The sequence below is a fragment of the Schistocerca gregaria genome, chromosome 9 (assembly GCF_023897955.1).
Source record: "Schistocerca gregaria isolate iqSchGreg1 chromosome 9, iqSchGreg1.2, whole genome shotgun sequence".
Classification (NCBI taxonomy): domain Eukaryota; kingdom Metazoa; phylum Arthropoda; class Insecta; order Orthoptera; family Acrididae; genus Schistocerca; species Schistocerca gregaria.
In genome coordinates, this window is record NC_064928.1 from 27,783,404 (window position 1) to 27,798,981 (window position 15,578).

The following is a 15,578-nucleotide window of genomic DNA, read 5'->3' on the forward strand; positions in this document are numbered from 1 at the left end:
GTCCTATGCTAACCACAATTTCGTGATGCGCAGTGTATCTGAAAAAACAGTGGTCAGCAATCTGTGGCAGAAATAAAATTACGATCGCTCTGTTCACAACAATTATACCTAACCTCTACAAGCAAACTCAAGACGGAAAAGAAATTCAGTTTCAGTGCTAAAAGCAAACTGCAGTTCCTTGCTATCATTGATTACCTGAAACTATCCTCAGACTGGCTACATGCTGCCACATTACCAACCTATGAGCAGTCCTTGTTGGCACTTGGCTGCAGATTATAGGCAACATAGGCAGCTTTCAAATGAAGAAAAGAATGACATGAAGAAAACAAGAACAAACAAAAAATTCAACATGATGATGAAAATGAGGCACAAACAATTAGAAATAAAAAAAAAAAATTACCAAAAGGAAAGTTGCTACTCACCATGTAGCGGAGATGCTGAGTTGCAGATAGACACAACAAAAAGACTGTCACAATATAAGCTTTCAGCTAACAAGGCCTTTGTCAAAAATATATGACACACACACACACACACATAGACTGCAGCCTCTGGCATCTGAAGCAACACTGTGAGCAACAGCAGCACTGCATGATGGGAGCAGCAACTGGGTTGCTGGGGTGGGGACGGGGAGGGATAGCACGGTAGCGGTGGGGGACAGTGAAGTGTTCCTGGTGACCAAGCAAGAACAAGGTGGAGAGAGAGTAGGGGAGCTAGGTGCAGTCACGAGGTTGATGGAGGGCTGAGAAGTGGTGGAGGGGAGGCGGGGCAGGGTGTGTGTGTGTGTGTGTGTGTGTGTGTGTGTGTGTGTGTGTGTGTGTGTGTGTGCGTGTTGTCTGTTTTTGACAAAGGCCTTGTTGGTCAAAAGCTTATATTGTGACAGTCTTTTTGTTCACCCTATCTGCGACTCAGTGTCTTCGCTACATGGTGAGTAGCAACTTTTCTTTCCAAATTTGAATTAAAACCCTATTGATTAGATCTAGCATAATAAAATGTTTTGAAACAATTGATGATTCAAACATATGACCTACATGGTAGGTTAATATGCTTGCTATTACACTATGCCACAATACTGCATTAAGTAATCATAATTATAACTGTGGTGATCCAGTCACAATGATGAACTGCAACTTTCAAAAATCTGGCTTCACACAATGTCCTGTGAAGGTTATCCTAAGTAAGCCCACCTCTAGGATTATGATAACTTTCTATGTGACACTGAATCACATCTTGTGTGGATGCATCCAGTAGTGTTTGGTTAGTGCTATGTATGAAATGTGTGTATTTTATTAGCATTGCATGTGTGTGTGTGTGTGTGTGTGTGTGTGTGTGTGTGTGTGTGTGTGTGTGTGTGTGTGTGTTGTTGTTGTTTTTGGTGTGGTTATCGTGCATATGAAATACGAAATAAAAGTGCCAGATCCATGATTCAGGATCCAAACACATCAAGAAAAAAGCTGGACAAAGGAACTGAAACTGAACTGACCAATTTTTGTGGCAGTTTGGCAAAGGCGAACAGTTTGCGTGTGATGTTGAGCATACTGATTAGATGAAACCAGTTCCAAAGAGTGAAGTGTCAACTATCAAGTAATTTCAGTTGGACTGTATTTTCCAAAGACGAATATGTTTGCCTCTCCCTAACCGATTGGTTCAGAGTGTTATGAACCACTTATACCTCAACACTGAGCATTATTTTGTTTGGTGAATTCTGAATCTGTATTTGCAGTTTACTTACATAGTTTTTAAGAGGACAAGTTGCAAAAATGCAAGTTACGATGGTCACTGCATAATGAAAAACCGATACAGTGCATAAAAAAAAAAAGTGGATGGTACTGAATATCTAGAACAGGACAATACATAATGTCTCTTTATTTAAGTATTTTTGTAAACTGAATATATATAGACCACATACATGCACTATTATCTGCACATCTTTAGAGGTAAACATGGGACTTGTGTAGTCTTTTATGCTCTCTACAGTATCTTACATCCTCTTCCATAACCCAAATGCGAGAACTCTGGATGAACTCTTGAGAGTTCACTGCAGTTCCTCTCAAGATAATGACCCCGAGATGAGAATCTGGAGACATCAGCCTGAAATGGAGTGGGAAAAAGATAGTTTAAGTAAAATTCAGTTTAAGAGAAAATATGAAAGTTGTTTACATAAGTCTTTACACACCAAGAAAACACACTGAAACGATATGACAGAGCCTGTGCTGTATCACATAACACTTTCAGACACAAACAGGACCCCTGAGCTTCTCGTACAAAAGTTTGCCAGTTTTAAAAATAGTATTTCCTGTCTATAGTTTGTTAATAACAAATAGCTGAAATATTGCAAAATATACAAAGGTCACTATAAATAATCTTCATGGTATTATACCTATGCAATCTGCCATAATCCAAATGAAACAGTTGCAGATCTTGAACGACAAGGCCGTCACTACTTTGTTTTAATCTTAATTTCAGATTCTCTGAGCAAGACACAGAGAGAAATTTCAGTCAGTGAAGTGCAAACAAGATCTACTGTGACTGACCACAACTCTTCTGCGCAAAAGTTTTTCATACAGTATTCCAGTGCTAATTAGAAAATTTCTCAAAGGATTCCAAGTGGAACACTGTACTAGCTATATTCAAATTTTGTAAATTCCACTATCATTGTATGTGAGCGCAGCATTCAAGCTGTTGACTCACAGCATCGGCAACTGCAACTTACATTTGTTTCTTCTTTATTTGGTAGGTGTTTTGAGACAAGGGGAAGAGGTTTTTGGCAGGCTGTTACTGGGTGACATACGTTCTGTCAGGTTCAGTACTTGTTTATTGAATTCATTCAGATTTTTGGTACCTGGCAGTATGGGCCTGCATCTGAGAAAAGGATGACACTTTGAACAACTTCTTTAACTACGAGTACACTTGTGTAAATGTCATTGTGTTCATTCAAAACACCTGCACTTCAACCAAATTATCTCTAATAACTTTTCTTCATGTTGTACAGTATTGGTACCTTTTCCTAATTGGGGTGATATTTACATAGAATAAAGTCAGTGGTGACCGGTAACCACAAAGTAGCAACTATCTCGCAAACAGTTCATCTGGTGACATATGTTTACTGATACTTTTTTGTTTCTTTTATCATATACTTTCAAATGTATGCATTTATGCCAATAATTATGATACACCATGTATAACTCACAAAGTGATTCCAATGAAAACTCAGAGAAGTTAAAGCTGACATGGGGGTTCACCGACAATCACCCTACACGTGCACCACTCGTGAATGGAACAGGGAAGGGGAAACAGATTGTGTTGTAGCAGAAGTACCTTCACCACACACCATAAAGTGGGCAGCAGAGTACATAACTTTACCACAGAGCTGTGTCATCTCATCTGCAGCAAAGGAGGGTAAATGAGAAAGTCTTTCCCAACTGTGGACAGACATGATGGTAGGAGTTAATGGGAAAGGGAGCTCCACATCTTGTACTGAGATCACAAAACTAAGGAGAGGAAATATCTATGAAAAGCAACACAACACCGTGTTATTTCTTGAATATGTAACAAATATGTCAGCTGCTGCCTCTGATATTTGGTCCTTTTAAAAAGTCTCACAAACCCAAAACAACTTTGTCTCATACACTAAAAACTTGATATGTTTCACGTGTGACACTTCTTTTCCTTATATCTATCCCAAGCATCATATAGTCGCCGTCCCCCCCCTCTCCCTCCCACTTTTCTCTCTCACTTTCTCTCTCTAACAAAATCAACAAATGTCGAATGATATTTTAAATTCTAAAGCATTTACAAAGATAAGAACTTGAACTGGAAGTCATATATCACAGACATTCTTGAATAGCTGACCTCTGAAACTTTTGCACTGCAGATAGTAGTGGAGTTTGGAAATCAAAAATGTTGAAAAATTTCATCTTTCCCATTCTCATGAACTATCATGTTGTCATATTGTGGGGCGTCTCTCCATTGATGGAGATGTTATTTGTTGCACAGAAATGTGCCGTAGGATGACATGTGGTGCTCACTCAAGAAACTCTTTTAGGCAGCTCTTTAAACAGGTGGGTACATTTACAACAGTCTTACAGAACATTTACACAAAGTTTTAGTCAACGACCAATCAAAGGTGAAAAACAGCAGTGACTCATAAATAAAATACTAGAAGTGGAATGATTTACACTAGCTATCGTTCAGTCCTAGTGTGGCACAGGAAGAAGAGAAGTATTCAGTTGTAAAAAGCTATCATCGCCTAACCAAGTGACGTCAAGTATCTAATGGATTATAAAACACAAACTGAAAAATTATATCTACTTCACAACTATTTCTACTCCACAGAATAATTTATAAATGTGTGATAACGTTGTGTGTGTGTGTGTGTGTGTGTGTGTGTGTGTGTGTGTGTGTGTGTGTTAGGTGGTTGGATGATTTAGGGGAGGGGACTAAACAGTGAGGTCATTGGTCCCATTGGATTAGGGAAGGATGGGAAAGAAAGTCGGTCGTCCCCTTTTAAAGGACCATCCAGGCATTTGGATGGCCAGTTGTGGGTTTGAACTGTCATCCTCTCGAATGTCCGTGCGCACGTGTGCGGGCGCAAGCATGTGTGGGGGCGCATGCATGTGTGGCCGTGCACGCATGTGTACACATGATTGAAAATAATTAAATTTAAATCACAGAAAGAGAAGGGAAAAAGAAAATAAATAAATAAAAAAGTAACAAAATAAAGGTAGCTTAAAACAATAATGTAATTGGTCCACATCATAGTGAAAGATAAGTTTAAGAGGAGAGTTTTTAATGTACAAACCATATCATGACGTTGTTTTACAGTTTATCATTCAGAGTCTGATGATGACGATGATGGCGATGATGAACTGCTGTCATGAGAACGTTTTGTTCCTCGTGTGAAGTCATGAGGCTTCCACCATTGAACTAACTGCATTACCTTCTGGCGCTGAGCATCAAAATTTTCCATCTTTGGCTTTCTCCACAGCATGTGGTCTATGTCCAGCATGCCACCCACTATTTCCTGTAAGTAAACACCATCACAATAACTGTGTGTTATACAGTTTCCTTCAAAACTATTCCAATGAACTAATCTCCATAGGTTGCCTCATAAGGAATAATCTTAATGATGAATAGTTGTTTGTTTGAGTTACCACAAGGACACACACACACACACACACACACACACACACACACACACACACACACACACACACCTCTCTCTCTCTCTCTCTCTCTCTCTCTCTCTCTCTCTCTCTCTCTCTTCTTAATTCTTCCAGACTGTCTCTGGTTCAAGTAACCACCAAAAGGAAAGAGACCTACAAATGAAGAAAATACCAAATTAGTCCATCAGATAACTGACAGGAAAAGAATAAATCAACTTCAGTAAAATCTGTTTCCCAACCACCTGCGCAGGTATTCCCGTAAGACACAATATTCAAAATCTGGGCATTGCGCAGATTACCGGCTTAATGAGTATTCAACAAATTTTTGGGATTGCAGCTGCATGGTATTGACTTGATGCCCCGTGATTTCAGCTGATAACCAAATGAATTTTATGACTGAAGACTGCTGGGGTGCGTCGTTACACTTTACCAGAACTTGGCAAAGTAGTGTACACACATAAATTTGGCTGTATGTCCATCTTATATCAAACTTGCCACTCTATTGTCAAATTGTTAGGCATCTGATGTAACAATGCAGATATAACAGTGATATTGTATGAACACTATCTGTTGAATTTCTCGCCCATAGAGTTAAGACCCTGTAGTCAAATTGGTGAAATCAGTTGTCACTGGATGTGACTCTAGGCACATAGTTTTGTCTTTCTGAATAAACTGAAGAAATTATCCAGTCTCCTCACCCTCATTAACTGAACGCTGTAACTGATTCACAAGGAATCTGCCAAAAATTTTCCACAGGCTCCATAAAAATCATATCTCAATATAATCTTCTCCAGACCAAGATTTTTGTGCCACAAAGATCCACAGAATGTCACATCCACATATTGTACTCAGCTAAAGCTGTGAAAGGTGAGTGTGGCGATTGCATTCCGTACACCTTTCGTATATTGTGTGTGTGGTCTGGTCACAGTGACACAGTATTTGGTAGACTCCAGATTTACCTGATCAACTGCCTCATACTATCACAGAAATAAGGCCTGTGTTGTTACTTAAAATATCCTCCTGGAAACAAATTATTTTCAGTTTAGCAAACAGGAGGTTATCTATTGCATTATGAATAAGCAGTAGTCAGTAGATCAAGATTTTAGTGGCATTCTCAGATCTACCTGTTGATGCTATCAACAGCCACAGGTAAGGTGACTCTTTCTAAAATGAAGCTTTCAAAATGCGTTGCTACAGAAGAGTACTGAAGATTAGGTATAGGCATTGAATAACTACGAAAGTACTGAATCGAATAGTGGGAAAAAGAAATTTTTGGCACAACTTGCTAACAAAAAGAGATTGGTCAATAGGACACATTGTGATGCATCAGGAAATTATGAACTTTGTAATGAAGGGAAGTGTGGCGGGCGGGGAGGGGGGGGGGGGGAGACGTGTAAATACTGTGAAGGGTGACCAAAGGTTGATTACAGTAAGTATGTTCAAGGGATGTCGTTGCAGTAGTTATGCAGGTCTGCACAGGACTGAGCTGCACCAATATAGTCTTCAGGCTGAAGACCACAACAACTGTTTTCTCAAGTGAATTTACTTTTGGGAAAATGGCTTTAGTGATACATTTAAGGTGTCACTTGAACAGATAATTTTTCCAGATACATTCAACTATGCTTTTATTGTTAATCTTTGTTACAAGAAAGAAAAAGAAATACCTAGAACATTATCATCTGATTTCCTCACTGACATGTTTTTTACTAAATATTTGGGAACATAATACACTTAACGAAAATCCACACTTAAATAAAAGTACTTGTGATCTGCCCAAAGCATTTGTATGAATCATATTCCTCTTTTAGGTGAAAGTGACAGTTTTACATGCAACCAGTTCGAGCTGAGCTAATAACACAGTCCATTCTTTGTAAACACAGCACATACCATTATGGAGTCACCACCAGCTTGCGCAGTGCCTTACTGACAACTCAGGTCCTCGGTTTCGTGGGGTCAGCACCACACTCGAACCCTACCATCAATTCTTACCAACTGAAACTGGGTTTTACCTGAGCAAGCCATGGCTTACCAGTCATCTAGGGTCCAACTGATACAGTTACAAATCAGGAGAGGTGCTGCCAGCGATGCTGTTAGCAAAGGCACTCACATCAGTCATTTGCTGCCGTAGCCTGATAAACACCAACTGCTGTAGCCCAATAAATGCCAAATGTTGCGAGAGTGTCCTAACAGATACATTCATCATACATCCTGCATTGATTTCTGCACTTATTTCCTGCAGTGCTGCTTGTATGTTAGCAGTGACAATTCTACACAAACTTGGCACACTTTTTGACACTGTGGATCTCAGAATATTAAATTCGCTAATCATTTCGCAAACAGCATGTCCTTTGCATCCAGCTCCAACTACCAATCCAAGTCCAGTATCTGTTAATTCCCACTGTGTGGCTATGATCACGTCAGAAACCTTTTTATGTGAATCACCTGAGTGCAAATGATAACTCTGCCAATGCACTGTTCTTTTATACCTTGTGTGTGCGACACTACTGCCATCTGCATATATACATACTGCTATCACTTTCATCACCATAGTGCAGTACTGACAAATGGTGATCACCAAACATACAGTTAATTTTTATTAGTAGGTTTAGGGAGTTGGATACACTTTTGTGCCGAGAATTTGTGTTGTTTTTGCATGTTAATGAGTGTGATCCGAGAAGGGGGGGCAGTGTGGTCACGTTTTGCGTGACCTGCCAGTTTGGAGATTACTCCGTGCAGCTTTGCCCCTGGCTCAGAAACATGCTGTTTTTCGTCAAATAGCGCACAATGTGACAATGGACAACGTTGTGAAAGAGAGCAGATAGTTAGTTTGCTATGAAGTATGATAGACCATTTACACTGAGCCATCTATAAATTTAGAGCATTTAATGTAAGTGGCAAATCGAAATTGCAGACACCTGTATACGGGGTGTTCTAAAGTTGTACAAGTTGGAAGAATATATGATTGTCTTCAAAGAGTGAGATCTGTTATTCGGCACCTTGTTGAACACGGATATGCAAGATTTCTGTTGTGGTTGGCAGGAGAGCCAACACCGTGTTACTAGAGGAGACCGAAAGGCACGCGATTTAGCTCACGCAGGCTGGCGTGAGGTCTGGAACAAGACAAGGAAATTAGAAACAACAGACGTAGCTGGTGGAATACTTAACTTTAATCCATTAATGACGAATGTCACTCTTGACATTACATAATTCACAATATCAATAGTAACTGATAATGGCACCTTGTTAGGACGTAGCAAATGACGTAGCTGAAGGCTATGCTAACTATCGTCTTGGCAAATGAGAGAGTATTTAGTCAGTGAACCATCGCTAGCAAAGTCGCCTGTACAACTGGGGCGAGTGCTACGGAGTCTCTCTAGGCCTGCCGTGTGGCGGCGCTCGGTCTGCAATCACCAATAGTGGCGACACACGGGTCCGACGTATACTACCGGACCGCGGCTGATTTAAAGGCTACCACCTAGCAAGTGTGGTGTCTGGCGGTGACACAACAATTTCTACCTCCGACACAGGTCAAACTGTGCTGAGGACAAAGTCCATGAAAGGAAGAAAGAAGATATCATGAGAGGAGATACACTCCAAATAAGCATGTCAGTAATATGCGATCCATACACATCAGTATAAGAACTATTACACTAATTACACCTCTGAACGTTTATCAAATATGACAGGGAACAGCTCGTCAGCTGAGGATAAATCACAAAGGGATTCCCACAGGTTTCAATTTTTGTTTCCACTCTTTACCCTCATGTACATGGATGACCTTCCACATAACATAAATTAAGCAGAGCAAATGCATTTTAGGAGAAGACAAAAAATTAATATTTAATCCTGCCAGAGAGACATCAACAGAAAAGTTACTAACAATTTTTCTGAAAGAATTATTAAGTAGTTCTCTGAAAGTGGATTCTCCCCACAGTATTCTCAGTTCTGGACAAAATAAAAAGTGAATAATACAAACAACAACATAGCTTACGAACAGGCAGTGATGGGGAAGGAAATCGGCCATGCCCTTTCAAAGGAACCATCTCGGCATTTGCCTGAAGTGATTTAGGGAAATCACAGAAAACCTAAATCAGGATGGCCGGAGACGGGATTGAACCGTCGTCCTCCCGAATGCGAGTCCAGTGTGCTAACCACTGAGCCACCTCGTTCGGTTTAATATGTTAGATATTTTGCATATATCTTCTCATTAATATATTACTGCATAATATTCTGGGGTACCTCATCACTTATAAACAAAGTACTGATAAAACATAAGTGAGCAGAGAGAAGAATACGTGGTGTTCGCCTACAAACTTCTTGTGTCTACTCTTACTGGAATTGGGTATTCTAATAACACCTTCAGAATATGTATACTCACTAATGAAATTTTGTCAAAAAACTGCACCACAATGTGACAAGAACAGTGATGCCCACAACTACAATCCTAGAAGGAAACAATGGCCTTCATTATTCATTACTAGAGTCGTCAGTGGCTCAGGAAGGAGTTCAATATGCTGCCATGAAAATCTTCGATAATAAAATCTCTGATATGTACTAGATTTTAAACCTAGCCCACAATCTTCTCCTCCCGACAGCTCCTTCCATTCTCTCCAAAGTTTTTACTCCCTCCCCCCCTCCACCCCAATTACCACTGACAGTTCCCTTACGTCTCAGGATATGTTCTATCATCCGATCTCGTCTTGTAGTAACGTTGCACCATTTTTTTTATTTATTTATTTTTTTCCCTCTGCCCAGTTTGATTCAGCACCCTTTCACCAGTTATTTGATCTACCCACCTAATCTTCAGCATTCATTTTAGCACCACATTTCAAAATCCCCTCTTCTTGCCTGAATTGCTTACTGTCCATATTTCACTTTAGCACAAGGCTGCACTCCAGACAAATAACTTCAGAAAAAACTCATGAACATATTTTTATTTGATGTTAACAAATCTCTCCTTTTCAGAGACAGTTTTTTTAATACAGTGCATATCCTCTACTCTTCATCATTCGTCAATAAATTTGCTTGAACGTCTTTTGGACATGCAGCCAGGTTCACTGGTCATTGTGGAACAAATTTTCAGTGGCCTAACGTACTATCATCACCAGCTTACACATGCTGACAAAGGAGACTTTCAAGCTGCATATTTTATGAGAAAACCTGCAAATACACATCAACAAATGTTGCCCATATCGAAACTTATCTAACACTTTTTAGTCTTTCAATCTCTAGTTTAATTCCCTCACTGCTGTGATTTAATCTGACTACAGTTCATTATCCTAATTTTACTTTTGTTGACATTAGGCTTCTAACCTCTTTTCAAGACACAGTTCATTCCATTCCATGAATCTTCGAAATCTTCTACTTTTGACAGAATTACAATATCATTTGCAAACCTGAATGTTTTCATTTCTTCTTATCATACTTTAAGTCCCTTTCCAAATTCTTCCTCGATTTAATTTGCTGCTATCTCAATGCATAGACTGAATAATATGGAAATAGTTTACTACCCTGTCTCTATCTCCTTAATGAATGCTTCCCTTTCTGCTTCTGCATCTACATCTATACTCTGATAACCACTGTAAGGTGCATGGCAGAGGGTACATCCTATTGTACCAGTCATTAGGGTTTCTTCCCATTCCATTCACATTTGAAATGAGGGAAGAATGATTGTTTGAATGCCTCTGTGTGTGCAGGATTTATTCTAATCTCATACTCATGATCCCTACGCGAGCAATGCCATTGGGGACTGTAGTATATTCTACATCTACATCTACATGAATACTCTGCAAATCACACTTAAGTGCCTGGCAGAGATTTCATTAAAGCATCTTCACAATAATTCTCTATTATTCCACTTTCGAACAGCACACGGAAAAAAGAACACCAATATCTTTCCATGCAAGCTCCAATTTCTCTTACTTTATTATGGTGATCATTTCTCTCTATGTAAGTCAGCAACAGCAAAATGTTTTCACACTCAGAGGAGAAAGTTGGTGATTCAAATTTTGCAAAGAAATTCTGCTGCAATGGCAAACGCAACTGTTTTGATGACATCCACCCCAAATACTGTAGCATGTCTGTGACACTCTTTCCCTTATTTCTCGATAATGAAAAACGTGCTGCCCTCCTTTGAACTTTTTCAATGTACTCTGTTGATCCTAGCAGGTAAGGGTCCCACACCATGCAGCACAACTCCAAACTAGGAGAGACAAGTGTGGTGTAGGTAGTCTCTTTAGTGAATGTAATGAATCTTCTAAGTGTTTGCTAATAAATCATAGTCTGGTTCGCCTTCCCCACAACATTTTCTGTGTGTTCTTTCCAATTTAAGTTTTTTTGTAATTGTAATTCCTAGGTATTTAGTTGACATTGCAACCTTTAGGTTTGACTCATTTAGCATGAAACCGAAGTTTAACAGATTCATTTTAGCACTCATATGGATGACCTGTTTTGGTTAATGTTGCAAGGCCAGATCAGTCAATCATGCAGACTGTTGCCCCTGCAACTACTGAAAAGGCTGCTGCCCCTCTTCAGGAACCACACGTTTGTCTGGCCTCTCAACAGATACCCCTCCGTTGTGGTTGCACCTACGGTACGGCTATCTGTATCGCTGAGGCACGCAAGCCCAAAACGGCCTTGTTGTGCTGGTACTGCGAACGGCTGAAAGCAAGGGGAAACTACAGCCGTAATTTTTCCCGAGGATATGCAGCTTTACTGTATGATTAAATGATGATGGCGTTCTCTTGGGTAAAATATTCCGGAGGTAAAATAGTCCCCCATTCGCATCTCCAGGCGGGGACTACTCAGGAGGACGTCATCATCAGGAGAAAGAAAACTGGGATTCTACGGATAGGAGCGTGGAATGTCAGATCACTTAATTGGGCAGGTAGGTTAGAAAATTTAAAAAGGGAAATGGATAGGTTAAAGTTAGATATAGTCGGAATTAGTGAAGTTCGGTAGCAGGAGGAACAAGACTTCTGGTCAGGTGAATACAGGGTTATAAATACAAAATCAAATAGGGGTAATTCAGGAGTAGGTTTAATAATGAATAAAAAAATAGGAATGCGGGTAAGCTACTACAAACAGCATAGTGAACGCATTATTGTGGCCAAGATAGACACAAAGCCCATGCCTACTACTGTAGTACAGGTTTATATGCCAACTAGCTCTGCAGAGGATGAAGAAATTGATGAAATGTATGATGAGATAAAAGAAATTATTCAGGTAGTGAAGGGAAACGAAAATTTAATAGTCATGGGTGACTGGAATTCGTCAGTAGGAAAAGGGAGAGAAGGAAACATATTAGGTGAATATGGATTGGAGGTAAGACATGAAAGAGGAAGCCGTCTGGTAGAATTTTGCACAGAGCATAACTTAATCATAGCTAACACTTGGTTCAAGAATATAAAAGAAGGTTGTATATATGGAAGAATCCTGGAGATACTAAAAGGTATCAGATAGATTATATAATGGTAAGACAGAGATTTAGGAATCAGGTTTTAAATTGTAGGATATTTCCAGGGGCAGATGTGGACTCTGACCACAATCTATTGGTTATGACCTGTAGGTTAAAACTGAAGAAACTGCAAAAAGGTGGGAATTTAAGGACATGGGATCTGGATAAGCTGAAAGAACCAGAGGTTGTACAGAGTTTCAAGGAGAGCATAAGGGAACAGTTGACAGCAATGGGGGAAAGAAACACAGTAGCAGAAGAATGGGTAGCCCTGAGGGATGAAGTAGTGAAGGCAGCAGAGGATCAAGTAGGTAAAAAGACGAAGGCTGCTAGAAATCCTTGGGTAACAGAAGAAATATTGAATTTAATTGATGAAAGGAGAAAATATAAAATGCAGTAAATGAAGCAGGCAAAAAGGAATACAAACGTCTTAAACATGAGATCGACAGGAAGTGAAAAATGGCTAAGCAGGGATGGCTAGAGGACAAATATAAGGATGTAGAAGCTTATCTCACTAGGGGTAAGATAGATACTGCCTACAGGAAAATTAAAGAGACCTTTGGAGAGAAGAGAACAACTTGTATGAATATCAAAAACTCAGTTGGGAACCCAGTTCTAAACAAAGAAGGGAAGGCAGAAAGGTGGAAGGAGTATATAGAGGGTCTATACAAGGGCGATGTACTTGAGGAAAATATTATGGAAATGGAAGAGGATGTAGATGAAGATGAAATGGGAGATACGATACTGCGTGAAGAGTTTGACAGAGCACTGAAAGACCTGAGTCGAAACAAGGCCCCGGGAGGAGACAACATTCCATTAGAACTACTGACGGCCTTAGGAGAGCCAGTCATGACAAAACTCTACCAGCTGGTGAACAAGATGTATGAGACAGGCGAAGTACCCTCAGATTTCGAGAAGAATATAATAATTCCAATCCCAAAGAAAGCAGGTGCTGACAGATGTGAAAATTACCGAACTATCAGTTTAATAAGTCACAGCTGCAAAATACTAACACGAATTCTTTGCAGACGAATGGAAAAACTGGTAGACACGAACCTCGGGGAGGATCAGTCTGGATTCCGTAGAAATGTTGGAACCCGTGAGGCAATACTGACCTTACAACTTATCTTAGAAGAAAGATTAAGAAAAGGCAAACCTATGTTTCTAGCATTTGTAGACTTGGAAAAAGCTTTTGACAATGTTGACTGGAATATTCCCTTTCAAATTCTAAAGGTGGCTGGGGTAAAACACAGGGAGCGAAAGGCTACATACAATTTGTACAGAAACCAGATGGCCGTCATAAGAGTCGAGGGGCATGAAAGGGAAGCAGTGGTTGGGAAAGGAGTGAGACAGGGTTGTAGCCTCTCCCCGATGTTATTCAATCTGTATATTGAGCAAGCAGTAAAGGAAACAAAAGAAAAATTCAAAGTAGGTATTAAAATTCATGGAGAAGAAGTAAAAACTTTGAGGTTCGCCGATGACATTGTAATTCTGTCAGAGACAGCAAAGGACCTGGAAGAGCAGTTGAACGGAATGGACTGTGTCTTGAAAGGAGGATATAAGATGAACAACAACAAAGGCAAAACGAGGATAATGGAATGTAGTCAAATTAAATCGGGTGATGCTGAGGGAATTAGATTAGGAAATGAGACACTTAAAGTAGTAAAGGAGTTTTGCTATTTAGGAAGTAAAATAACTGATGATGGTCGACGTAGAGAGGATATAAAATGTAGACTGGCAATGGCAAGGAAAGCGTTTCTGAAGAACAGAAATTTGTTAACATCGAATATAGATATTTGTATCAGGAAGTCGTTTCTGAAAGTATTTGTATGGAGTGTAGCCATGTATGGAAGTGAAACATGGACTATAACTAGTTTGGATAAGAAGAGAATAGAAGCTTTCGAAATATTGTGCTACAGAAGAATGCTGAAGGTAAGGTGGATAGATCACGTAACTAATGAGGAGGTATTGAATAGGATTGGGGAGGAGAGAAGTTTGTGGCACAACTTGACTAGAAGAAGGGATCGGTTGGTAGGACATGTCTTGAGGCATCAAGGGATCACAAATTTAGCATTGGAGGGCAGCATGGAGGGTAAAAATCGTAGAGGGAGACCAAGAGATGAATACTCTAAGCAGATTCAGAAGGATGTTGGTTGCAGTAGGTACTGGGAGATGAAGAAGCTAGCACAGGACAGAGTAGCATGGAGTGCTGCATCAAACCAGTCTCAGGACTGAAGACGACAACAACAACAACAACAACATGGATGACCTCACACTTCTCATTATTTCAGCTCAGCTGCCAATTTTTGCACCATTAAGCTATCTTCTGCAAATCGTTTTGCAATTTTTTTAATATTCTGGTGACTTTACTAGGCAGTAAATGATCAGCAAACAACCTAAGAAGCTGCTGAGATTGTCTTCTAAATCATTTGTATAAATAAAGAACAGCAGAGGGCCTATAACACTACCTTGGGGAACATCACAAATCACTTGTTTTACTCAATTCCTTTCCATCAGTTACTATAAACTGTGACCTCTCTGACAGGAAATCATGAATCCAGTCGTATAAATAAGGTGATATTCCATTAGCACACTATCTGATTACAAGCTGCTTGTGAGGTATGGTGTCAAAAGCTTTCTGGGAATCTAGAAATATAGAGTCAATTTAAAAATCCTTTGTTGATAGCAGTCAGCACTTCGTGTGAGTAAAGAGCTAGTTGTGTTTCACAAGAACGATGTTTCCTAAATCTGTGTTAAACGTTCTCTTTGTGGTAATTCATAATGTTCAAACACAATATATGTTCCAAAATCCTGTTGCACATCGACATTAATGATATGGGCCTGTAATGTAGTGGATTACTTCTATTGACTTTCTTCAGTACTGGTGTGACCAGTGCAACTTTCCAGTCTTTTGGTACAGATCTTTTGTTGAGCAAGCAGTTGTGTAGAATTAAGTATGGAAT

The 15,578-nt window shown here is 39.7% G+C and overlaps 1 protein-coding gene across 3 annotated transcripts in view; it reads right to left on the reverse strand.

Annotated features, from left to right (window-relative positions):
* The window catches only part of LOC126291556 (CWF19-like protein 2), a 246,200-nt gene that overhangs the window by 22,440 nt on the left and 208,182 nt on the right, over window positions 1-15,578 (reverse strand). Inside the window, exons 14-15 of one of the 3 annotated variants that reach the window (XR_007551811.1) lie at window positions 4,799-5,020; window positions 1,907-2,088 (exon numbers count right to left, since the gene is read on the reverse strand). Coding sequence is in view for 2 of the 3 variants with exons in the window: in XM_049985067.1 (XP_049841024.1) it covers window positions 4,826-5,020 (195 nt within the window). In the remaining variant the exon portion in view is untranslated. Of the gene's footprint in view, window positions 1-1,845; window positions 2,089-4,798; window positions 5,021-15,578 lie in introns of those variants that run through there. The other 2 variants (XM_049985068.1, XM_049985067.1) reach the window with 2 other exon arrangements.